The sequence below is a fragment of the Bufo bufo genome, chromosome 6, assembly GCF_905171765.1.
Source record: "Bufo bufo chromosome 6, aBufBuf1.1, whole genome shotgun sequence".
Taxonomy (NCBI): domain Eukaryota; kingdom Metazoa; phylum Chordata; class Amphibia; order Anura; family Bufonidae; genus Bufo; species Bufo bufo.
In genome coordinates, this window is record NC_053394.1 from 334,867,731 (window position 1) to 334,894,871 (window position 27,141).

Genomic DNA, 27,141 nt, shown 5'->3' on the forward strand with positions numbered 1-27,141 from the left:
CACCCTGCTGTGAACACGGTTACTCCTCCTCCATCTCGTCATCCTCCAGAACTGTGCCCTGGCTGGACAATTGTGTACCTGGCGTATGTTGGTGCAGGAACCCACCCTCGGAGCCACTTGTGAATGACTGGCCTGAAACCCTTATAAATAATCCCTCTTCCTCATGTGCCACACCTTCCATCATCGCCCGAAGCATTTTTTCAAGGAGACATAGAAGAGGGATAGTAACGCTGAGAACGGAGTCATCGGCACAGGCCATGTTGGTGGAGTACTCGAAACAGCGCAACAAGTCACATAGGTCTCGCATGGAGGCCCATTCATTGGTGGTAATGTGGGGCTGTGCTGCAGAGCGAATCACCCATGAATGTTGCAGCTGAAACTCCACTATCGCCTGCTGCTGCTCGCACAGTCTGGCCAGCATGTGCAAGGTGGAGTTCCACCTTGTGGGCACGTCGCATATGAGGCGGTGAGCGGGAAGGCCGAAGTTACACTGCAGCGCTGACAGGCAAGCAGCAGCAGGGTGAGAACGCCGAAAGCGCGCACAAACGGCCCGCACTTTCTGCAGTAGCTCTGACATATTGGGGTAATTTTTAAGGCATTTTTGCACCACCAAATTCAGCATATACGCCAGGCAAGGGATGTGAGTCAAACGGCTAGTCCCAGAGCTGCTACGAGATTTCGCCCATTATCGCACACCAACAGGCCGGGCTTAAGGCTCACTGGCACCAACCACTAATCAATCTGTTGTTCCATGCCCGTCCACAGCTCCTGCGCGGTTTGTCCCTCAAACAGATAAGTTTTAAAACTGCCTGCTGTCGTTTACCCCTGGCTGTGCTGAAGTTGGTGGTGAAGGTGTTACACTGACCGGATGAGGAAGTGGAGTAGGAAGCAACAGGAGGCAACGAGAAACACCCTGCAATCCTCGGTGGTGGAAGGACATGCGCCAAACTGCTATCCGCCTCAGCCCCAGCCGCCACTGCATTTACCCAGTGTGCTGTTAAGGAGATATAACGTCCCTAACCGTGCTTACTGGTCCACATATCCATAGTTAGATGGACCTTGCCACAGATGGCGGTGCGCAGTGCACACCTGATTTTGTCCCCCAGTTGGTTATGCAGGGAAGGCATGTCTCGCCTGCAGGTGCCAACTCTGATCTTTCCACAAGGGACGGGGTGGAAGACAATGTGAAGGAACTGGAGGTACTGTCAGCCACCCAATCTACTATCGCCTGTACTTGTTCTGGCCTCACCATTCGTAGAGACTAAATTCGGCCCTACCAAATAACGCTGAAGGTTCTGTCGCCTACACACACCTGAGGAAGGTGTTTCACTTGTGCGTGTAGCTGGCACAGATCGACCACGTCCTCTCCCTGCAACAGGAGCTCCACCAATACCAGCAGCACCACGACCAGGGCCACGTCCCTTATTTGACGCTCTCCTCATTCTTTGCGTTCACCCACCAAACTAACAGATGGTTTACGCAAGGCGACAATGTAACCGCCAATAGTCAACAATTAAGTTCAATGACAGTAAGGCAGTGCCTGTGTCATAAAGAGGAAACATTTCTTGAGGTCACACAACAGCATGACAGGTCTGGATTTGGAGTCACACTCAAAATTAAAGTGGAAAAACACACTACAGGCTGATCCAACTTTGATGTAATGTCCTTAAAACAAGTCAAAATGAGGCTCAGTAGTGTGTGTGGCCTCCACGTGCCTGTATGACCTCTCTACAATGCCTGTGCATGCTCCTGATGAGGTGGCGGACGGTCTCCTGAGGGATCTCCTCTCAGACCCGGACTAAAGCATCTGCCAACTCCTGGACAGTCTGTGGTGCAACGTGACGTTGGTGGATAGAGCGAGACATGATGTCCCAGATGTGCTCAATTGGATTCAGGTCTGGGGAATGGGATGGCCAGTCCATAGCATCAATGCCTTCGTCTTGCAGGAACTGCTGACACACTCCAGCCACATGAGGTCTAGCATTGTCAGACCGCTCCCTGCGCCGTAATCGGCGCAGTGAAGATGCCGGCGCAGGGAGCTGTTCGACAGTCACTTCACTTACGCCGAATACAGAAGCACACGGTGCAGGCACGAGAATTCGGCTGAGATGGAGAGAAGTAGGCTGTCAATCTAGAGGAGAGGGGCAGGCTGGAGTGACGCGCTGGGCGGCAGAAATAGTGAGTAGGCGGAGCCTCTAGGTGCTGAAAAGACGCCCCCATAGCACCTAGAGGCTCATTTGCATATCAATAAAACGATGTTTTTAAGCTTAACCGCTCCAGACAAAGGCAATACATGAACATGGTTAGGTACAGCAGACACTAGTGTCAGACAGCTAAATAGGTGAAAAGCTGGTGGTAGAAACCCTTTAATGGAAAAAAAATAAAATAAAATTTCACCCACAATTAAACAGATGGATTTAACTGATTTTCTTTCACTATCAAAAATGCAGTGTAGGGCGCAAATGTACTTTTTAGCAAAAAATAATAATTTGTCCCCACAGAATCTACCAGATGGATTTACTTGGATTGTACTTTACAGAAAAAAAAATTGACTATGTCCCCCCCTGGGTCCCTGAACTCACAGACGGATTCCCTATATTATTTCCCCTTCCCCTGGCACATATGCAGTGCAGGTGCACTTAAAAAAAATGGGTATATGTTGCCCACTGAACTAAAAGAACAGGGTTAAATTATTGTCCCTGGCACATATGCAGTGCTGGTGCACTGAATTTGCACAAAATGTCAGCCGACGCCCACCTAACTAACAGACGGATAAAACATATTTTTCTGTGTCACTGGGCTCAGTTGCATTGCACCCACATAGAAAAATGTTAAAAAAATAAAAATTGCTGTAGATCGCAGAGTTAACAAGTTCCAATAAAAGATAGATTCTTTCCTATTCTCTCCCTCACAGCAGCAGCATCCTATCCTTACATTAGTAAGAGCAGAGTGATGTGCAGCACTGGCCAATCACAGCCATACCATTAGTAGGCATGGCTGTGATGGCTTCTAAGGGCACACGAGTTAAACGCTTGTTGATTGTCTTTCAAAAAGTGCCTCTAAATCACCGAACTTTTACTGAAAAGTTCGGGGTTCAAAAATCCTAAAGTTTGGGTTCGCTCAACCCTACTTGCCACAAAAATTTTGGGAGGTGTGCCAGTTTCCAAACTGTCTTGGGGCAGTAGACGGGAAACACATACGCATTATCAACCCCAAGGCACTGGTTCGGAGTTGTTTTTTTTAGATACAAATAATATGTTTCAATTATATTAATGGCCATAGTTGATGTCCAGTACCATTTTGTGGCAATAGATGTTGGGGCTTACAGCCAAACCATTGATTCCATGGTCTTTAAAAATTCTGACATGGGTCGAAGGGTATACAATAGACAATTTGATTTCCCACCAACTCAACCTCTACCAGGAAGTGATGCTGCCCCCATGCCCTTTGTGTTGGTTGGAGATAAGGCATTCCAGATGTGTGGCAATCTCATTAAACCTTATTCCAGCCATGAATTAAATCGGAACAAACTAGTATTTAACTACCACCTGTCTAGGGCTCGCAGAATGGTGCAATGCACATTTGGCATTCTGGTAGCTAAATGGCGGATTTTCACCAAACCAATTTAACTGAAAATAGAAACTGTTGAGGTAGTAAAGGCAGCTGTCGTGTTACACAACTACCTCCTCATAAAAGAACCGCTAAATGTCCAGGAGATTACTGAAGACAGCGAGTTGGCCAGTATTGAAAGCTTTGGCTCGCGGACCACTGTAGCAGTTTCCAGGATGAGCGACTCCTTTGCTGAATATTTCTGCTCCGATGCAGGAAGAATGGACTGGCAGCACCAAATGATTTAAAAATTGTTCTTAATTATTATTTTTTCATTCAATTTGAATATATTCTTGAGGCAGTTTGTTTGCGTGGTTTATGTAAGTGGGTGGATATACTAGTATTTATTGTTTTTCAAAACCTGTTTTGTAAAATTAGTCTGTTGCATTAAATTTTTTTAAAACCATACATTGAGTCTAGTTGCTTATATTGATCTCACCACACTGGAGGAGCAACAAATACTTGTGTCGCTCTGCCAGTGCTGTGAGATTATGTCAGGCCTCTATGGTACAAACTGTTGCTTGTCAACATCATCTCCTCACACTGGCAGAGCGACAAATACTTGTGTCGCTCTGCCAATGCAGGGAAATTTTAAGTGTTCCAAAATAACCCATTTTGGATCCACTTGTTTAAAACACCATTAAAAAAAAATAAAAATAAATAAACGCACATTTTCAAAAACAATTTATTAATAATAAAAATAAATAAATTTATAATTTATAATATATATATATATATATATATATATATATATATATAATCCAGAAGAAGGACGGCACTCCAGTAAGGTGAAAAAAATGATGATGCCTTTATTCAACCATCCAGTGCAACGTTTCGGCTCTAAATGAGCCTTTTTCAAGCAGAGATACAGGGTGAATGAAAACAAACTTATAAGTGAATCAATTAACAAAGGCACACCCATCTCAAGGGGTGGCTACACAATTACAAACATGTGAGTAAATCCTGAAGACACATCCCACAACGGGTGTGTTCACAAAACAAATCAATGTCATGATAAAAAAAAGTGCAAAACACTAGGTGCTGGATAAAAAAAACATATATATCACATAGTTACACATTGCAAGTGCATTTATAAATTACATGTTACATGTGGATCAGGGGACACATGCATCGATCTGGTTCTATACAGGTTTGATGCTTTAATACATCTTAGTATGTTGCTACGCAGGTTAAGGGTATTTTTCCAGCTTTAAAGATGGCGCTCTGTAACATAGATTGATACTGGGCATGCGCAGTTATCAGCCAAGGGCGTCTTGATGACGCAGTGAGGTCGGCAGGCTCTGATGACGTTTCAAGTCCGGGATGAAGGTTACGCCGTGTCTATGTGTCGGAATGTTTACCATACCTTATAGCCGCATGGAATGTGTCTCCAGGTGATGTCGAATATGTCCATACCTCTATGCTCCCACTCTGTCCTTCACACACATGGGGTACCGGACGCCCGATCGATGCATGTGTCCCCTGATCCACATGTAACATGTAACATGTAATTTATAAATGCACTTGCAATGTGTAACTATGTGATATATATGTTTTTTTATCCAGCACCTAGTGTTTTGCACTTTTTTTATCATGACATTAATTTGTTTTGTGAACACACCCGTTGTGGGATGTGTCTTCAGGATTTACTCACATGTTTGTAATTGTGTAGCCACCCCTTGAGATGGGTGTGCCTTTGTTAATTGATTCACTTATAAGTTTGTTTTCACTCACCCTGTATCTCTGCTTGAAAAAGGCTCATTTAGAGCCGAAACGTTGCACCGGATGGTTGAATAAAGGCATCATCATTTTTTTTTACCTTACTGGAGTGCCGTCCTTCTTCTGGATTCTATTTGTGGGGTGAGAAGTCTATACCCTAGGATCGTGCACCCTATTTGGCCTGGGTGAAGGTAGAAGGATGGGGGGTGGAGGGCAGTGGACGGTTTGGGGCCCCTCTGTCCGGTTGTTCTTCTGCCACTGTGAACAAATAAGTGCTTGTTGGGGGAAGTGCCACAGAGGGAGTATTTAAAGTGGAGGATTGGGCAGGAGAAGGAGTTTCCCGAGCAAGAGTGGAGGGAGTGGTGAAAGAGGTTGGAGGATAGTAATGAGGAGGAGAGCGAGAAAAGTGGTGAGAAAAGAGCTCGGGGGTTTGGGGAGGTTGGGAAGGGGGATGGGGATGTGTTGCACTTGCCACAAGACGCAGTCCACTTGTATTCTGGCCTCAAAACAGTTGGTCCATCACGGGGAGCAACGATAACAAATAGTGATGCACCGACCCCTCCTGAAGACGCAGCAAATTATCCTCCAAAGCGGCAACTCTATCTGTGAATCCCATCAAGGACTCGTAAACAAGCCTTGTGAAATCCTCGAAGTCCGCCTAATGGCTCCTACCTGCCCTCTGGCGACGCATGAGGGCCTCAAATAGTGGTGCTAAAGTGGCCATCGTTGCGTTGCCAGAGGGCACAGGTAGGGGAACATTGAGTTCCTGACCAGTTGCTTGAGCTACTGCTTGCTGTTCTGTACTGCCTGCTGTTCTGTAAAAGCAAAGAGAAAAAAAAAAAAAACACACAATTAGCAATTGTATTTCGGTGGAGATCATATGGATAGAGGGGAGCAAAGCGACTTCTGATGCTACATAGGAAGTTGCATTCCAAAAAAATTTCATACAAATATTGTACGTAGATAGAGCCCATACATTCTATTAGTGTACAGAGAAGTATCTATGTACAGTATGATTGTTTTTTTTTTTTGGAAAGCAACTTCCGATGTATAATATGAAGCACGCTTCACTCAAAATACTATGTGGATGGCCAAGACAGAGTGCCAAATGACAGTCTGCCTGGGTCATACACACAGATTGGAACATAATTCATAATCTCTATAAACATAATATCTTACCTTCGCAGCTCTAGGGTTCTTCGTAGGAACCACAAGGCGGCAGAATAGCGATATGTCCGCCTTGAGGCTCCTCCAGAACCACTCGGGCACCGAAGTTCCTCGTTATAATCTTTCTTGTAGTGGTCCCTGATTGACTGCCACCGAACAACAATTGTCGACCCTGGAACAAAAAATGAAATAAAAAAAGATAAGTCTTTAACCACTTAACGCTACGCTAACGCCGAAAGGCGTTATTGCTGCGGCGCTCCCAGGCTACACTAACGCCGATTGGCGTCATCTCGCGTGAGCCGAGATTTCCTGTGAACGCGCGCACACAGGCACGCGCGTTCACAGGATCGGAAGGTAAGCGAGTGAATCTTCAGCCTGCCAGCGGAGATCGTTCGCTGGCAGGCTGTAGATGCGATTTTTTTAACCCCTAACAGGTATATTAGACGCTGTTTTGATAACAGCGTCTAATATACCTGCTACCTGGTCCTCTGGTGGTCCCTTTTGCTTGGATCGACCACCAGAGGACACAGGCAGCTCAGTAATAAGTAGCACCAAACACCACTACACTACACCCCCCCACCCTGTCGCTTATTAACCCCTGATCACCCCATATAGACTCTCTGATCACCCCCGTCATTGATCACCCCCTTGTAAGGCTCCATTCAGACGTCCGTATGATTTTTTAAGGATCCACTGATACATGGATCGGATCCGCAAAACACATACGGACGTCTGAATGGAGCCTTATAGGGGGGTGATCAATGACAGGGGTGATCACCCCATATAGACTCCCTGATCACCCCCCTGTCATTGATCACCCCCCTGTAAGGCTCCATTCAGACGTCCGTATGTGTTTTGCGGATCCGATCCATGTATCCGTAAAAAACATACGGACGTCTGAATGGAGCCTTACAGGGGGGTGATCAATGACAGGGGGGTGATCACCCCATATAGACTCCCTGATCACCCGCCTGTCATTGATCACCCCCCTGTAAGGCTCCATTCAGAAATTTTTTGGGCCCAAGTTAGCGGAAATTTTTTATTTTATTTTTTTCTTACAAAGTCTCATATTCCACTAACTTGTGTCAAAAAATAAAATCTCACATGAACTCACCATACCCCTCACGGAATCCAAATGCGTAAAATTTTTTAGACATTTATATTCCAGACTTCTTCTCACGCTTTAGGGCCCCTAAAATGCCAGGGCAGTATAAATACCCCGCATGTGACCATTTCGGAAAGTAGACGCCCCAAGGTATTCGCTGAGGGGCATATTGAGTCCATGAAAGATTGAAATTTTTGTCCCAAGTTAGCGGAAAGGGAGACTTTGAGAAAAAACAAAAAAAATAAAAAATTCCGCTAACTTGTGGCAAAAAAAAACATTTTCTATGAACTCGCCATGCCCCTCATTGAATACCTTGGGGTGTCTTCTTTCCAAAATGGGGTCACTTGTGGGGTAGTTATACTGCCCTGGCATTCTAGGGGCCCTAATGTGTGGTAAGTAGTTTGATATCAAAATGTGTAAAAAATGACCTGTGAAATCCTAAAGGTGCTCTTTGGAATGTGGGCCCCTTTGCCCACCTAGGCTGCAAAAAAGTGTCACACATGTGGTATTGCCGTACTCAGGAGAAGTTGGGCAATGTGTTTTGGGGTGTCATTTTACATATACCCATGCTGGGTGAGATAAATATCTTGGTCAAATGCCAACTTTGTATAAAAAAATGGGAAAAGTTGTCTTTTGCCAAGATATTTCTCTCACCCAGCATGGGTATATGTAAAATGACACCCCAAAAAACATTGCCCAACTTCTCCTGAGTACGGCAATACCACATGTGTGACACTTTTTTGCAGCCTAGGTGGGCAAAGGGGCCCACATTCCAAAGAGCACCTTTCGGATTTCACCGGCCATTTTTTACAGATTTTGATTTCAAACTACTTTGCACGCATTTGGGCCCCTAAAATGCCAGGGCAGTATAACTAGCCCACAAGTGACCCCATTTTGGAAAGAAGACACCCCAAGGTATTTTATGATGGGCATAGTGAGTTCATGGAAGTTTTTATTTTTTGTCACAAGTTAGTGGATTATGAGACTTTGTAAGAAAAAAATAAAAATAATAAAAAAATCATCATTTTCCGCTAACTTGTGACAAAAAATAAAAAGTTCTATGAACTCACTATGCCCATCAGCGAATACCTTAGGGTGTCTACTTTCCGAAATGGGGTTATTTGTGGGGTTTTTCTACTGTCTGGCCATTGTAGAACCTCAGGAAACATAACAGGTGCTCAGAAAGTCAGAGCTGCTTCAAAAAGCGGAAATTCACATTTTTGTACCATAGTTTGTAAACGCTATAACTTTTACCCAAACCATTTTTTTTTTTTATCAAAGACATGTAGAACAATAAATTTAGAGAAAAATTTATACATGGATGTCGTTTTTTTTGCAAAACTTAACAACTGAAAGTGAAAAATGTCATTTGTTTTGCAAAAAACGGTATATTTCAATTAATAACAAAAAAATTTAAAAATGTCAGCAGCAATGAAATACCACCAAATGAAAGCTCTATTAGTGAGAAGAAAAGGAGGTAAAATTCATTTAGGTGGTAAGTTGCATGACCGAGCAATAAACCGCTAAAGTTATGGAGTGCCGATTTGTAAAAAAAAGGGCCTGGTCTTTAGGGGGGTATAAACCTGTGGTCCTTAAGTGGTTAAAATACATGATTTGTTGACATCAAAAATGGTTTACTATTTGAACCAGCCACAATAATAAAAAAAAAATGTTGTTGTAAAACTATTGGTGGCAGTGACCGACATCAACTAGACGGTAAACCACTTTTAAAGAAATAAAACATACATGTATGCCATCTACAAATTAAATACTGTATACTTACGGCACTGAACCCGTTGCCTGTCTCTGAGGTCGTCCCAATTTGGCACAATGGCCTCGCAAAATCTCGTGCCAGAGGAGCCGGGTTGCTTGGTGGTCTGTGTGGCGGAAGTTAGTGTGGTCCCACAATGGTGGTCTTTCCTCCACCATCTGGATGAGGAGGTAATTGTCCAAAAAAAAAATTAAAAAAAATTAATTAAAAAAAGACTACGTCCTCCTCATCCATTCTGGTGGAGACTCGGGAACCCTAAAAAATAAATAAACATAATATTTTAAACTTTAAAAATACTTTGATTGAAAATACTCACACGACCCCGACCACCGCATGCTCCCCGACTTCCTCTGGCAGAGGCTCGATGACTTCTGAGAGGCAACGGGACGAGGTGGCTGAAAAGTAAAAAAAAAGTAAAAAATTATAAACATACAATAAGTATCTTTGAGAAAAACCATATTACTTACCGGTAATTTCCTTTTCATGAATCCTCCATGACGGCATACCATGAGATAACCCGCCTCCAACCAGGTAGGGACAGGAAGTATAAAATAGACCCTCCAGCATATCCTCAGTGTCTTCTGGACCGACAGCATAATATACATATATACATATACACACACACACACACACTGCTCAAAAAAATAAAGGGAACACATACAACAACACAATGTAACTCCAAGTCAATCACACTTCTGTGAAATCAAACTGTCCACTTAGGAAGTAACACTGAGTGAATCAATTTCACATGCTGTTGTGCAAATTGGATAGACAACAGGTGGAAATTATAGGCAATTAGCAAGACACCCTCAATAAAGGAGTGGTTCTGCAGGTGGTAACCACAGACCACTTCTCAGTTCCTATGCTTCCTGGCTGATGTTTTGGTCACTTTTGAATTCTGGCGGTGCTTTCACTCTAGTGGTAGCATGAGATTGAGTCTACAACCCACACAAGTGGCTCAGGTAGTGCAGCTTATCCAGGATGGCACATCAATGCGAGCTGTGGCAAGAAGGTTTGCTGTGTCTGTCAGCATAGTGTCCAAAGCATGGAGGTGCTACCAGGAGACAGGCCAGTACATCAGGAGACGTGGAGAAGGCCGTAGGAGGGCAACAACCCAGCAGCAGGACCGCTACCTCCGCCTTTGTGCAAGGAGGAACAGGAGCACTGCCAGAGCCCTGCAAAATGACCTCCAGCAGGCCACAAATGTGCATGTGTCTGCTCAAACGGTCAGAAACAGACTCCATGAGGGTGATATGAGGGCCCGACGTCCACAGGTGGGGGTTGTGCTTACAGCCCAACACCGTGCAGGACGTTTGGCATAAGTTGGATCAGCCTGTAGTGTGTTTTTCCACTTTAATTTTGAGTGTGACTCCAAATCCAGACCTCCATGGGTTAAAAAATTTGATTTCTTTTTTTATTTTTGTGTGATTTTGTTGTCAGCACATTCAATTATGTAAAGAACAAAGTATTTCAGAAAAATATTTAATTAATTCAGATCTAGAATGTGTTATTTTTGTTTTCCCTTTATTTTTTTGAGCAGTGTATATATAATTTTTTTTTTTTTGCACACACATATACCTAATACCTACTTTTTATAACAGTTTGTCTTTTTTTTTTTTGGGGGGGGGGGGGGGGAGAGAAACACTGCCATCATGGAGGATTCATGAAAAGGAAATTACCGGTAAGTAATATGGTTTTTCCCTTTCATCCTCCATGATGGCATACCATGAGATAGATCAGATCAATATTATCCTAGGGAGGGACAGTGGCTTCTAAAACTCTCCTACCGGAGGAAAGCTCCTGCTTTGACCGCGTGTCTACCCTATAATGTTTTATAAAAGGTGTGAGGGTTGGACCATGTGGCTGCCCTACAGATCTGTTCTATTGAAACATTAGCCTTTTCTGCCCATGAAGTGGAAATCGATCTTGTGGAATGAGCTTTGAAATTTTTTGGTGAAGAAGCCCCCATAGAATTGTAAGTTTCTAGTATTGCCGACTTAATCCATCTGGCCAAGGAGTCTTTTGTGGCTCTATGGCCTTTAAATTTTCCCTGGAACTGTACAAATAGTCTGATTTTCTAAAAACCTTTGTGGCCTCCAAGTAAACTGAGATGGCTCTGCACACATCCAGTTTGTGAAATTTTTCTTCACCTTCAGTTTTTGGATTGGGACAAAAAGGAATCACAATCTCCTCCTGTCAATGAAAATTTGTAACCACTTTAGGTAGTAAGGAAGCATCCAACCTAAACACCATTCTGTCTGGAAATATCATGAGAAACAGCTCCACTATCTTCAGTGCCTGGATCTCACATATCCTGCGAGCTGATGTGATGGCCACTAAAAACAAGACCTTTAGTGTGATATATTTTAAGGACACATCTGACAATGGTTCAAAGGGTGCTATCGTTAACCCTGAAAAGGACCAGATTAAGATCCCAAGGAGAGACCTAAGGTCTAGTAAAGGATTTCAATCTATCCGCTCCTTTCAAAAACCTGATATTAAAATCGCGGACCACCCTTGTATTATCAAAGACTGAGCTCAGTGCTGATACATGCACCCTTAAAGTATTAGGACGTAACCCTTTATCAAAACCAGATTGTAAGAATCCTAATACCGTCTGAATGGAAAAAATCTGGCATGAATTTTTAGATTGAGATCACAAAGCACAAAATTTTGACCAGACTGGAAAAAAAAATCTTTGAGGACACCACCTTCCTGCTAGCTGCCATTGTATTTATTATATAATCTGAAAGACCCTTGGCTTTTAAAGTTAACCTTTCATATTCCAGGCAGCCAGGTGTAGCTTTTCTACCTGGGGGTGACAGATTGGACCTTGGACTAGTAGGTTCTTTGTCCAGGGAAGAATCCATGGACTCCCTAACTACAGCATTTTCAACAGAGGGAACCATGATTTTTTTTGGCCATAGTGGGGCTATCAGTATTACATGAACCCTTTCTTGTCTGATCTTCCTCAATACTCTTGGAATTAACGCTAGAGGAGGAAATCCCACTTTTGTGCTAGCGCATCTACCCCTATGTTTCCGTCGAACGGATTTAAAGAGAAGAACTTCGAGTTTTGTATTTTGTGCTGTGGCAAAAAGGTCTACTTGCGGAATCCCCCACATTGAGGTTATTTGTGAAAAGACCTGCTTCTCCAGACTCCACTCTGTGGATTTTAGAGGAACCCGACTTAAGAAGTCCGCTTTTACATTTAAAGATCCCTTGAGATGTACTGCTGATAGGGAATTTACGTGATTTTCTGCCCACGAGAATTTTTTTCCCGCCAATTGGCCCAGACTATCGCTCCTTGTTTCTCCCTGATGATTTAGGCAGGCTACTACCGTTGTATTGTCGGATCTTATTTGTATATCCTTCCCTATTATCTCCTGAGACAGAGCTTTTAATGCTTCCCAAACTGCCCAGAGTTTCCTCTGGTTTGAGGATTGACTCATCTGATCCATGGACCACCGTCCTTGGCAGGTATGGAGGGAGCAGTAAGCTCCCCACCCCCACAGACTTGCGTCGGTGGCGATTGTCTGAATCTCATTGGGAAACCACTCTACTCCTTCTCTTAGGTGGTCCGGGTTTAACCACCACTGGAGGGAGTTTTTTACCCAAGGAGGAATAGGAATTATTTGATCTAAGGCCTCTTGCCTTCTGTTCCAACATCCGAGTAACCACTGCTGCAGAGTGCGAGTGTGGAATTGGGCCAATTAACTGCAGGGATGCACGATGTTAGGGAGCCTAACAGTCTCATGCTTTCCCTGACTGAACAACTTTCCATTTCTGTGAATCTTGATACTCTTTATTGTTTCTGATACTTTCTCGGCCGGGAGAAACGTCTTTTGAAGTATGGAGTCTAGACATACGCCTCCTAAAAAAAACTAGTCTTTGTGAAGGGGAGAGTTTTGGACTTTTCCCAGTTTACGATCCACCCTAATTGGGACAGAATCTGACATGTTTTTGATATATTTAACTCTACAGGGTGGGCCATTTATATGGATACGCCTTAATAAAATGGGAATGGTTGGTGATATTAACTTCCCGTTTGTGGCACATTAGTATATGTGAGGGGGGAAACTTTTCAAGATGGGTGGTGACCATGGCGGCCATTTTGAAGTCAGCCATTTTGAATCCAACTTTTGTTTTTTCAATAGGAAGAGGGTCATGTGACATCAAACTTATTGGGAATTTCACAAGAAAAATAATGGTGTGCTTGGTTTTAACGTAAACTTTATTCTTTCATGAGTTATTTACAAGTTTCATACCACTTATAAAAGGTGTTCAATGTGCTGTCCATTGTGTTGGATTCTCAATGCAATCCTCTTCTCCCACTCTTCACACACTGATAGCAACACCGCAGGAGAAATGCTAGCACAGGCTTCCAGTATCCGTAGTTTCAGGTGCTGCACATCTCGTATCTTCCCAGCATAGACAATTGCCTTCAGATGACCCCAAAGATAAAAGTCTAAGGGGGTCAGATCGGGAGACCTTGGGGGCCATTCAACTGACCCACGACGACCAATCCACTTTCCAGGAAACTGATCATCTAGAAATGCTCAGACCTGACACCCATAATGTGGTGGTGCACCATCTTGCTGGAAAAACTCAGGGAATGTGCCAGCTTCAGTGCATAAAGAGGGAAACACATTATCATGTAGCAATTTCGCATATCCAGTGGCCTTGAGGTTTCCATTGATGAAGAATGGCCCCACTATCTTTGTACCCCATATACCACACCATAATTTATTTTGTTCCAACAGTGTCAGACCAATAGCGGTGGTTTTGTTTGTTAACTTCACCATTCACATAAAAGTTTGCCTCATCACTGAACAAAATCTTCTGCGTAAACTGAGGGTCCTGTTCCAATTTTTGTTTTGCCTATTCTGCAAATTCAGTGCGCCGATCTGGGTCATCCTCGTTGAGATGCTGCAGTAGCTGGAGTTTGTAAGGGTGCCATTTGTGAGTAGCTAATATACGAGAAGGGATGTTCGACTAATGCCACTCTCCAGTAACATGCGGCGAGTGCTACGCTGTGGGCTCTTGCTGAATGAAGCTAGGACAGCCACTGATGTTTCTTCATTAGAGACAGATTTCATGCGTCCACATTTCGGCAAATCCAACACTGAACCAGTTTCACAAAACTTAGCAAGCAGTTTGCTAACTGTAGCATGGGAGATGGGTGGTCTCGTAGGGTGTCTTGCACTGAAATCTGCTGCAATGAACCGGTTACTGCGTTCACCAGACATCAACACAATTTCTATCCGCTCCTCATGTGTTAACCTTGGCGACATGTCAATGGCTGTAAACAAAGAGAAACTTGTAAATAACTCATGAAAGAATAAAGTTACGTTAAAACCAAGCACACCATTGTTTTTCGTGTGAAATTCCCAATAAGTTTGATGTCTCACATGACCCTCTTCCTATTGAAAAAACAAAAGTTGGATTCAAAATGGCCACCATGGTCACCACCCATCTTGAAAAGTTTCCCCCCCTTACATATACTAATGTGCCACAAACAGGAAGTTAATATCACCAACCATTCCCATTTTATTAAGGTGTATCCATATAAATGGCCCACCCTGTAGATCTTTCTCTGAGTTCCCTACCACAAGAAGGTCGTCTAAGTAGGGTATTATTAAGATATTTCTTCTTCTTAAATGTGCCATGACCTCTGTCATCACCTTCGTGAACACTCTCGGCACGGAGGTGATCCCGAAGGGAAGAACCTGAAATTGAAAGTGACAACCTTTTCCCCAGAAATACTGCAAAACGCAGATACCTCTGGTCTTCTTTGCATATTGGTACATGGCAATATGCGTCTCTTAGATCTATGGATGCTAATAAAATCGCCTTTTTTCAATAAGTTTATGGTTGACCTTAGGGTTTCCATCTTGAACCTTTCGTATTTTATGAATTTGTTAAATTTTTTTAGATTTAGGATCAACCGGAACTTCCCACTGGGTTTTCTCACCAAAAACACTGTAGTATCCCTTCTCTTGTTGAGAATAGGGTACTGGAATAATGGCTCTTTGAGACAGAAGATTCCGGACACCCTCCTCAAGATATTCCTGAAGAAGGGATGTCCTTTGGATGGGCGTTACCCTGAAAAAAAAATTCTGGGGGAAGAAAACGGAATAAAATATCTAGACCTTCTGCTATGATGTTTAACACCCATGTATTTTGGGTGATATTTTCCCAGTTTTCTAGAAAAAATTGTAGCCTTCCCCCCACTTGAATCTTGGCGTCATTGTTTAGAAGCTTCCGTATTTTTGGGGGTGAACATGAAACCTCTGTTCCTTCCCATATTTAGATTTTTCCCTTTTGACCATTGTCCTCCTCTGTTCTTTTAGACTGAAATGGACCCCTTTTCTTTGCCTTAGAAAACTGAAATTTTCTTTTGTTTGTTTCTTTTGGAAAGGATTTTTTTTAATCCGCTGCTTTCTCTAATATAGTTTCCAAATCCTGTCCGAACATCAAACTGCCATGAAAGGGCAAATTACATAATTTTATTTTCGATGCAACATCCCCCGTCCAGGATTTTAACCATAGGGCCCTCCTTGCTACTACTGATAGACTAGAAGTTCTGGCAGCTATCCTAACTGACTCCGCTGTTGCATCAGATAAGAAGTCTACCGCTTTTAATAAAAGGGGAAAGGAATCCTCTATGGCAGTGGTGGCGAACCTATGGCACGGGTGCCAGAGGCGGTACTCAGAGACCCATCTGTGGGCACTCGCACCCTGGAAAAAGTCTATGGTGTACCAATATGCCTTAGACTTTTCCTGCCATTCATCAGCACAGGGCACTCTATGAACGGCACGGGCAGGACACTGAATGTAGGCAGCTATTATAGCTCAATAATAAAGTACATGGAAGATATACTATATTGGACTGTAGTATTTAGGTTAAATTGCCGTGTTGGCACTTAATAATAATGGGTTTTGGGTTGCAGTTTGGGCACTCAGTCTGTAAAAGGTTCACCATCACTGCTCTAGGGTATCGTAAGGTCTCCCTTCCTTAAGTAGGACTTCTAACTGCTGTAACCACTTTTTTAGAGACCGTGAAACTTAAGTTGCAGCCAATTTAGGTTTAAATATTGCCGTAGCAGCCTCCCAGACTTTTTTTTAGCGTGGAATCTACTTTCTTATCCATAGGATCTTTTAATGATCCCATATCTTCAAAGGGAAGAGAATTGGATTCCTTAACTAAATTTTGAAAGGGAAACATCGACTTTAGGGCAAGAGGTTAACAGAGTTTCAGCCTCATTATTAAAGGGAAATCTATGTCTCATGGTTCTGGAAATAAAAAATTTCCTATCAGGAGATTTACATTCTCTTTTCTAACATATTTTTATGTACTGGAAAGACCCGTTTTTTCCTGTGCTCGAGCCCCCCGTACATTTAGTCTTGAACCGACCTATGAATTTTTTTCATCGGACAGTTCCATAGTCGTCCTAATTGCTTTTATCAACTGGTTTGTATCTTCTGAAGAGAATAGAAAACTTCTGAATTATGTCTGAGCCTGAAGAATCAATGGAATCATCACTGTCTGTCTGAGTCTGAATCCTGATCTGGGTTTGAGGAAACAGATTCGTAACTTTTACCCCGCGACTTAGTTTTATGTATTGTCGGGTTAGATGTGGACTGTTCCGCAAAAACTGACCGCATCTCCTCTCTAATCACATCCCTTAGTTCATCTCTAATGGATGGAACTAAATCTCTGGCCATGTTAGCCGTGCAAGTTTTACAGAGTTTTTTTGGACCCTTCTGACAGTATTGTCAAACTCACACACTTTTTAGTATTGAGAGGATTTTGTTTTTTTAACCCCTTCTTTTTCACTCTACAGGCATAGATGAAAGAGGGAGAGAGATACACAATAAGGGAGGAAGACATTAGTAAGGTAGTATAATTCCATAGTCTTCCCCCCTCTGGATGTGACTTTCTGCAGCTGCACCCCCATTAGTCTCCATCTGTCCTGTCGCTATATCTGACATTTTGTTGCTCTGCATCCCTCTTTTTAAATCTCTCCTTACCTGCAGACCTCAGATCAGTGGATGACCTCCGTCTTGATCTGCCGCGCCAAATTAAGCTCCGCCCCTTAAGGCCGTCATGCAAACCGGAAGTCCCTGTGGAATGCATCGGCACTTCCTGTGATGTCATCACTAAGCACCAGAGGAAGCGCTGTGATGAGGAGCGTCTTTCTGAGACAGGAGGAACTAAGTGTCCGGTCAGCACATGGCCCCTCCAAGCCGGCGCAAGCAAGGAGGTAAGGAGCAGGATACTTCCACTTTCCAGCACCAATACAACTCCAATATAGGAGGTTGGTGCTGCCTGCCCCCTCATGTGCAATAAGGCATTCCTCGACTTTTCCCCACCTCTGCCTGCCTACACAGAAGTGGACCCACAGCAAATGCCATGAGTGTTAACCCATCTCCCACCTGGAGGGACAGGAAGACACTGAGGATATGCTGAAGGAGGGTCTTCTCATGGTATGCCGTAATGGAGGATGAAAGGGAAAAAAAAAAAAAACACCCCCGACTTCCTCCTCTGTCGTACTTTCATGGCCGGGAGGCATCTCCTCCAGAGATGAATGAGAAAAAAAAAAAATTCATAAAATTTTGAATTACAAAAAATTACAGTTGTGAATGCTACCCAACTTGACATACCATATCATGTCGGCGACGTTGTTGAGGAGGAGAGCTCCCGGCCTCACTTGAAGATGTGCCTATAGAAAAAAAAATAATTATATTTGAACTTTACAAAAGACGACAGACCTACGAAAATATTACTTACTTGACATTTTTTGAATAAAAAAATTAATAAAGCTGTCTGGCAGGCGGCCATGTGACAGTCTGTCTAGCCGTTTTTTTTTCTCCCCTAAAAAATTAATAAAAAGGAGTGGTAGTCATATTCTTCTAATTAAGACTACTCCTTCGGGCATCCAATATGTACTTATACTACCTCAAGTCCTTGTGCAAAAGACATAGGGACTGCAGGTAGTATTTAGTACATCGTGGATGCTAGGAGTAGTAGTCTTAGGTACCAAAACTCCTAGCATCCACTATGTACTTCTACTACCTGCAGTCCCTGTGTACTTTTGCATAGAGACCGCAGGTGGTATAAGTACATAGTTGATGCTAGTAGTAGTCCTAGGTACTACTACTCCTAGCATCCACTATGTACTTATACCACTTGCAGTCCCTATGCAAAAGTACATAGGGACTGCAGGAAGTACAAGTACATAGGTGATGCTAGTAGTAGTACCTAGGTACTACTACTACTACTAGCATCACCTATGTACTTATATTCATAGGAGCTGTATGTTATATGTATAAGTACATAGGCGCTGACACTTTAAACTCACCTTCAATGGCGTGCTTCCTTCTCCCTCGCAGGCTGGAGCAAATTGACAAACAAGAAGCTGCGCCACCAGCTCCTCCTATATCCCGTCGTAGAACGAAAATCCGGATCCGGCATTGCGGTAATTTCCAGAACACTTGCTACCAGATCCAGCGTTAATGCATTTCAATGGGAAATAATTCCGGATCCGGCAAGCGTTCCGGAATTTTCTCCGTCCAAAAAACGTACAATGACTCAACTGAAGACATCTTGATGCATCCTGAACGGAATGCTCTCCATTCAGAATGGATAAAACCGATCAGTTTTTTGTTCCAGTATTGAGCTCCTGTGACTGAACTCAGTACCAGAAAAACCCTAAGGCTACATTCACACGACTATGTGTTTTGCGGTTCACAAAACACTGATCCACAATAAAAAGGACGTCCTTTTGGCATCCATATTGCATTCACAAAATGGACAAGAATAAGACATGCCCTATATTTTTCGTGGGGCTATGGAACGGACATACGGATGCGGACAGCACACGGTACGCTGTCTGCATTTTTTACCGGACCCATTGAAATGAATGGGTCCTCATCCAATCTGCAAAAAAACAGAACGAACACAAACAAAATATGTCCGTGTGCATATAGCCTAAAATTGATGAATGTGTGAAAGATTTGAGCCTGGACGCATGTAAAATTGTGAATGCAGCTCTGGAGTACAGAAAACGCTGTAACTCAGTGAAAGGTTATTCAAGTACAGTGCCTTGCAAAAGTATTCACCCCCTTGACTTTTTTTTCGTATTTTGTTACATTACAGCCTTAAGTTCAATGTTTTGTTAATCTGAATTTTATGTGATGGATCAGAACACAATAATCTAAGTTGGTGAAGTGAAATAAGAAAAATATATAACAAACTATTGTTTAGAAATAGAAAAAACTGAAAATTGGCATGTGCGTATAACCACCCTTAGGAAGACCATAAAAAGCTCTGATGCAACCAATTACCTTCAGAAGTCACATAATTAGTGAAATGATGTCTACCTGTGTGCAATCTAAGTGTCACATGATCTGTCATTACATACACACACCTTTTTTGAAAGGCCCCAGAGGCTGCAACACCTAAGCAAGAGGCATCACTAACCAAACACTGCCATGAAGACCAAGGAACTCTCCAAACAAGTAAGGGGCAATGTTGTTGAGAAGTACAAGTCAGGGTTAGGTTATAAAAAAATATCCAAATCTTAGATGAGTGGCCAAAAGAAAGCCATTACTTTCAGCTAAAAACAAAAAGGCATGTTGTGAATTTGCAAAAAGGCATGTGGGAGACTTCCAAAAATGTATGGAGGAAGGTGCTCTGGTCTGATGAGACTAAAATGGAACTTTTCAGCGATCAAAGAAAGCGCTATGTCTGGCGCAAACCCAACACATCACCCAAAGAACACCATCCCCATGGTGAGACATGGTGGTGGCTGCATCATGCTGTGGGGATGTTTTTCAGCAGCCATGACTGGGAAACTTGTCAGAGTTGAGGGAAAGATGGATGGTGCTAAATACAGGGATATTCTTGAGCAAAACCTGTACCACTCTGTGCGTGATCTGAGGCTAGGACGGAGGTTCACCTTCCAGCAGGACAATGACCCCAAACACACTGCTAAAGCAACACTTGACTGGTTTAAGTGGAAACATGTGAATGTGTTGGAATGGCCTAGTCACAGCCCAGATCTACATCCAATAGAAAATCTGTGGTCAGACTTAAAGAGGACCTTTCATTACAATAAAAAATCTAAACTAAGTATACAGACATGGAGAGCGGCGCCCAGGGATCTCCCTGCACTTATTATACCTGGGCGCCGCTCCGTTCTCCCGGTATAGGCTCCGGTATCTTCATATGTTCGGCTCAACTGGGTGGAGCCTGCCGGCGTCTCCTTCTCCCAGGCTGTAGCGCTGGCCAATCGCAGCGCTCAGCTCATAGCCTGAGAGGTTTTTTTTTCTCCCAGGCTATGAACTGAGCGCTGCGATTGGCCAGCACTCCAGCCTGGGGGAAGGAGACGCTGGCAGGCTCCTCCCAGTTGAGCCGAAACTCTGAAGCTACCGGAGCCTATACCGGGAGAAAGGAGCCCAGGGATAATAGTAAGTGCAGGGAGATCCCTGGGCACCGCTCTCCATGTCTGTATGCTTAGTTTAGATTTTTTATTGTAATGAAAGGTCCTTTTTAAAGATTGCTGTTCACAAGCGCAAACCATCCAACTTGAAGGAGCTGGACCAGTTTTGCAAGGAGGAATAGGCAAAAATCCCAGTGGTAAGAAAAGATGTGGCAAGCTCATAGAGACTTATCCAAAGCGACTTGGAGCTGTGATTCAGTGCTCCAGACTAAAAAAAATTACCAGGAGCCATTGGCTCCTAAACTAAAAATTTTAGGAGCCAAATTTAAAATGCATATAATTTTAAAAAAAGGACTTTGAGAAGATGAGAAGAAGGTCCCAGTAGTAAGCCAGCACTACATATAGGAAAAAACAGCACCACATACCTCTCACATCCAGGGACATCTTCTGGGGGACAAGGTGACTAAAAATGGCGAATTGCGTGGTTTAGAGTTTTTTTTTCTGTTACGGCCTTCACCGAGCGGGAATATTTTTTAATATTTTAATAGCTCACATTTTTTGGGACGTGGCGATATGTAATATGTTTATTCTTTATTGTTTGTAAATTTTATATGTAAATCTGGGAAGGGGGCCATTTAAACTTTTAGTATTTTGGTGTTTTTTTTTTTTTTTTTTTTTACTTTTTATTTAATAACCATTTTTTCCCTTAGGGACTAGAACCTGGATCGTGTCATCCCTTGTCCTATTCACCCTGATAGAGATCTATCAGGGTAAATAGGAGCTCACACTCTCCCTGCTGCCCTGTGCTCTGTGCACACAGCAGCAGGGAGCTGAACATGGCAGCCAGGGCTTCAGTAGCGTCCCAGCTGCCATGGTAACAATCGGAGCCCCAGCAGTGTAATCTGCCACTGCCACCAATGGAGGGGATGGGACCCTGTGGCCACCATATACCAATGGAAGGGGGGGGGGGGCGACGACTTGTGGCAAGTGATAATGGGGGGGGGGGGGGGAGCACTGCGCCACCCATTAATGTAATTAAAAAGAGGACCTTTCGTGGGTCCAAAGAATAAGAACTTATCAGCAGGCTGCATAGAGCGGCGCCCAGGGATCTAAGTGCACTTACTATTATTCCTGGGCGCCGCTCCATTCGTCCGCTGTGGCCCCCGGTATTTTCGGCATTCAGAGGGAGGAGGAGACGCCAGTGTCTCTCCTTCTCCCTGACAGCAGCGCTGTCCAATCACAGCGCAGAGCTCAGAGCCAGGGAGGTTTTTTCTCCCTGGCTCTGAGCTCTGATTGGACAGCGCTGCTGTTATGGAGACGGAGAGACACTGGCGTCTCCTCCTCCTTCCTCTGAATGCTGAAAATATCGGGGGCCACAGCGGACGAACGGAGCGGCGCCCAGGAATAATAGTAAGTGCACTTAGATCCCTGGGCGCCGCTCTATGCAGCCTGCTGATAAGTTCTTATTCTTTGGACCCACAAAAGGTCCTCTTTCATACAATTGTCTGCAGCGGTATAACAGACCCGTCACCCGGCCTCAATAACAGGGCATGCGATCTGTGGCACCTGAGGGGTTAATGGCCACGGATCACCTGCCCTGTTATTGAGGCCGGGTGCCGGGTCTGTCATACCGCTGCCGACACTTATGTTTTACATTCATTGGTGGCGCAGTGGCGACAGCTCCTCCCCTCCTCCTCCCTGCTATATCCCCATTGGTGGTAGTGGCGGCCGCGTCACAGTGGAGAGGGAGGGACTCCTTCCTTCTCCACTGTGCAGTGTCCTACTGAACTTAGGCTGCGCAGGATCGCGGCGGTACAGTCGCAAATGGCGACAAGACTAAAAAGTCTTGTCGCCATCTGCAAATTTTAAGGCGCATTGGCGACCTTTTGGTCGCCATCTGGAGCCCTGTGATTGCAGCAAAATGTGGCTCTACAAAGTATTGACTTTAGGGGGGTGAATAGTTATGCACATTGACTTCTTCTGCTATTTTGTCCTATTTGTTGTTTGCTTATCAATAAATAATAAAAAAAATCATCTTCAAAGTTGTCGGCATGTTCTGTAATTGAAATAATGCAAATCCTCAACAATCCATGTTAATTCCAGGATGTGAGGCACCAAAATACGAAAAAAGTCAAGGGGGGGGGGGTGAATACTTTTGCAAGGCACTGTATGTAGACCAGTTCTATAAATCAATTTAAAACACAGAGAAAAAGAAAGTTATCCATATGAGATGTGGGAACAACTTGGTTCTGCATCTAGCAATTTTCTAAACATATTCACATAAGTAAAAGGGACTTCTGGTGGGTTAACCGACTGAAAAATGCATGCTTGCCAGGTAAATACCACAGTATCACTGGTGTGGGACATGAATGAGGTACAGGTTATTAAAGAAATACTAGGTGTACAACTAAAATCAGATTTTTTTTTCTGGAGTAGCTCATCTTAACACCATTTCAAGTTAAATAATAATAATAAAAAAAGACAAAAATATGAGAACACAAAGATAAAATGGGATTTTTCTGTGAATGTTATAACTTTAATGTACTTTTGCATTTTACAGAAGTCTGGTTAAAAATGCAAATTCTTCCCCTTTATCCTCAAGACAGCTGGTAAAACATTTTCTGCAAGTGATACGATCAAACCATCAGCTTCTCTGTTGAAATTTAGAAATTCCTTGCGCATAAAGAAAAAAAAAAATGAAAAAAAATAAAGCCAATATTTTCTTGCCCAGTCTCACATCATTCTTTACAATATAAAGGGTTACCACTCCCTGACTGTCAGGTTGTGCCCCAGGATCCATAAACAGCACTTGTAAAATCCAACCCAGTGGACAGGCCGGCTTAGTTGGCTTTGGCGCGAAGTTGTGCTCTCTTGCCCGTGACAGCCTGGAACCCAGTTTTGATGCTAGCCACAGAACAGCGAGAATGGCAGGTTTCACACTGCAGGAAATATAATCTGGTGTCCTTCTGCAGGATGGTGTCTGGCGACCGACAGGTGTGACAAGTCACATATTCCTCTGTTCAACAAAAATGGCGTCATTAAAAGTTGCAAAAGTAAATACATTCCACTTACAAAAGTCCTAATCAAACATGAATTATAAGTTACTAATGCAACAAAAAAAAATTGTGGGTAGCAAAATACAACAGAAAGTAAACTTTTAAATTTTCCCCTCCAATACGTTCAGGAACTTAAAATCTGGCATGTCTCTTTCATAGAAGAGACCCCAAGCTCATAGATGGGGTGTAATTTGACTTCAAAGGGCCTTTGTCCATTGACATTAAGGGTACATTAACACAGCGACATTTGACGTGCGACAATAAACCGCAGTAACGCAGCGCAATATTTTTGACAGTCTATGGTGTGGCACTGCGACATGCTGTGATACGACAGTCGCACAAAGATCCATCCAAGAAGGATTTATGTGTGACTGTCGTGTCGCAGCACGACACCATAGACAGTCATTGTAAAAAAAAGTTGCGCAATGTTACTGAGACTTAAAGGGAATCTGTCACTAGCAATTTACCCAAATTTTTTTTGCATGAATCCATGTTTAACAGAGTACCTTTTTTCCATCGGTCTTGTTCTTTTGATTGTCCGTCTTGTCATTTCTTCAAAAAAACGATTCTTATGATGTGTAAATGACGCTGTAAGGAGCCCAGAGGGGCGTTCTTCTTTCTCCACGGTGCCCAGGAACGCCCCTCTGAAGTGCCGTGCCCGCCTAAATTTGAAATCTAATAACGCCTCCAAGTTCATCTAAATCCCCTCCCAGAGGCGCGGCTAAGTGCTCAACAACGCCCCCTCCTCAGCGCCGCGCTCTGCGGCCAACACCCCGATCCTCCTCTCGCCGGCATCCCAAATCCCACGCAGGCGCAGTGCCGACAGTCATCTTATCATAGCCCAGGAAATCGCCGGCACTGTACCTGCGCGGGGATTGGGATGCCGGCGAGAGGAGGATCGGGGTGTTTGCAGCAGAGCGCGGCGCTGAGGAGAGGGCGTTGTTGAGCACTTAGCCGCGCCTCTGGGAGGGGATTTAGATGAACTTGGAGGCGTTATTAGATTTCAAATTTAGGCGGGCACGGCACTTCAGAGGGGCGTTCCTGGGCACCGTGGAGAAAGAAGAACGCCCCTCTGGGCTCCTTACAGCGTCATTTACACATCATAAGAATCGATTTTTTGAAGAAATGACAAGACGGACAATCAAAAGAACAAGACCGATGGAAAAAAGGTACTCTGTTAAACATGGATTCATGAAAAAAAAATTGGGGTAAATTGCTAGTGACAGATTCCCTTTAAAGGGGTTTTCCGGGTTTAGAGCTGAACCTGGACATGCCCTTATTTTCACCCAGGCAGCCCCCCCCCAGAGGCCAGCATCGGAGTATCTAATGCTCCGATGCACTCCCTTGCCCTGCACTAAATCGCACAGGTCAAGGTCTCTTGTTTTTAATAACACACTGCTGGGCGGAAACCTCTGCCCGGCAGTGTGTTCGGTGACATCACCGGCTCTGATGGGCGGGCTTTAGCGCTGCCCTAGCCGTTTTACTAGCTAGGGCAGCGCTAAATCCCGCCCATCAGTGCCGGAGACGTCACCGGGCTTCCTGGCAGCCCCATGGAGAGCCCCGGTACGTCACCGGATCTCCCAAAAATGCCTTTGTCCTGCACGATTTAGCGCAGGGCAAAAGGAGAGCATCGGAGTATGAACTGCTCCGATGCTGAAGTCAGGGGGGCTATCGGGGTGAAAATGGAGGTATGTCCGGGTTCAGCTCTGAAATTGGACAACCCCTTTAAATGTCATCGTGTAAACATACCCTTATGGTTATAATCAGGAGAACAGTGGTCTAATGCCACTGTATCAGGCAAAATGGCCATAAGGGAGAAAAGACTGTTAATAAGAGAGCAATTGGAGCGTGCCCGCTAGAGTCTACATTAAATGGCTGCATTCTTCCAGAAACCGCGCTCTACAGGGTCAGCTCTATTGAATAGGATGGTGCTCAACTGCAATACCACACAACTCATTAACAAGGGTGGTGCATTCTTTTAAAAGAAAGCAGCCATCTGATAAAATATAAACTGCGCTCCAGTGGTCTGTGCTGGTTTGTGCTTACTTGTCCTGCAATGACGAGTAAACACACATCTGCAGAGAGCACTGAAACAGTGGTGCCGGGGCAGAGGAGGATTTAAAGATGCTCCATCACCCGGATCAACCCTATCCTACCAGGCATATAGTCTGGTATCGTTGTGAAGAAAAGTTGGGGAAAAAAAACACTTTTACAATTATGCAAATAAACTATTTACAGCATCAGGAGGCGGCTTACATGGTTCAAGCGCCGTTCCAGCAACGCCCTTCTGCCTTTAGATTGACAGCATTGGACCACACTTGTGTCCATAACGGTGCGTGGGCACAACATCTTCAGTCAGAATGAAGCCAAAGATGTTGTGCACATGTGCCGTTCTGGACACAAATGCGGTCTAGTTCTGTCAATCTAAAAAGGTAGAGAGGCATCATTATGGAGCACCAGAGGCATCACTGGAGCAGTGATCAAAACCCACAGGTATCGTTTTAATTAGCGTCATCAACCTTACCAGGCTATATGCCTAGTAGGGTTGGGTTGATCAGGGGCACAGTGCCGCTTTAAAAGTTCAGTTGTAGTCTTTTTTTTATTTATTTTTTTATCATTTGCTGCAGGAACTTTTTAAAAATCTTGGATCACTCCTTTAAAATAAATCTATCAACATGACATGACTGTTAAACCAGGCACAATGCCTTGCAGGACTAAATGTAATACTTTTCACTCTGGAGAAAAAGTACTTTTAATCCATCTGCAAACGAACAGTGAAGTGCAACAATGGCGGGCCCAAGCCACTCTGTGCACCCTTGCCTTCTTAATTGAAAGGCCGGCGACGGGACTAAGCAGGAACCTGGCCCTCAGTCAAGTAGGAGAGGAAGGAGAAGGGGTGCACAGAGTGGCTTGGGCCCTCCCTTGGTGCACTGAACTGCTCATTTGCATAGTTCGCCCTATAAGATCATGGTGACAGATTATGCTTAGTCATATTAAATCAATCACAACACTAGTAGCAATAAAAGGAAAAGCACTTACTAATGTATCTTCTCAAAACATTCTCTATCTGTTTCTGCTGGAATCGACCTTTAATGACTAGCTGGTTGTTACCATCTATAGAGCCACTGCAGAACAAAAAAAAAAATAGATGAGAGCAAGATGTTAGATAACCAGTTGGCCAACTATACTCAAGCTGCCAATACATATGACGATTGCTGTTAAAGGGATTTTCCAAGACTCATATCGGTGGCCTAGGCTTTAAATAGC

General features: G+C 43.8%; 1 protein-coding gene across 1 annotated transcript in view; it reads right to left on the reverse strand.

Annotated features, from left to right (window-relative positions):
- Window positions 1–23,322: 23,322 nt before the first annotated feature.
- EIF2S2 (eukaryotic translation initiation factor 2 subunit beta) overlaps window positions 23,323–27,141 on the reverse strand; it is a 47,148-nt gene continuing 43,329 nt past the window's right edge. The window contains exons 8-9 of the mRNA XM_040437104.1: window positions 26,914–26,999; window positions 23,323–23,834 (exon numbers count right to left, since the gene is read on the reverse strand). Coding sequence (XP_040293038.1) covers window positions 23,659–23,834; window positions 26,914–26,999 — 262 coding nt within the window. The 3' untranslated portion in view covers window positions 23,323–23,658. The remainder of the gene's footprint in view (window positions 23,835–26,913; window positions 27,000–27,141) is intronic.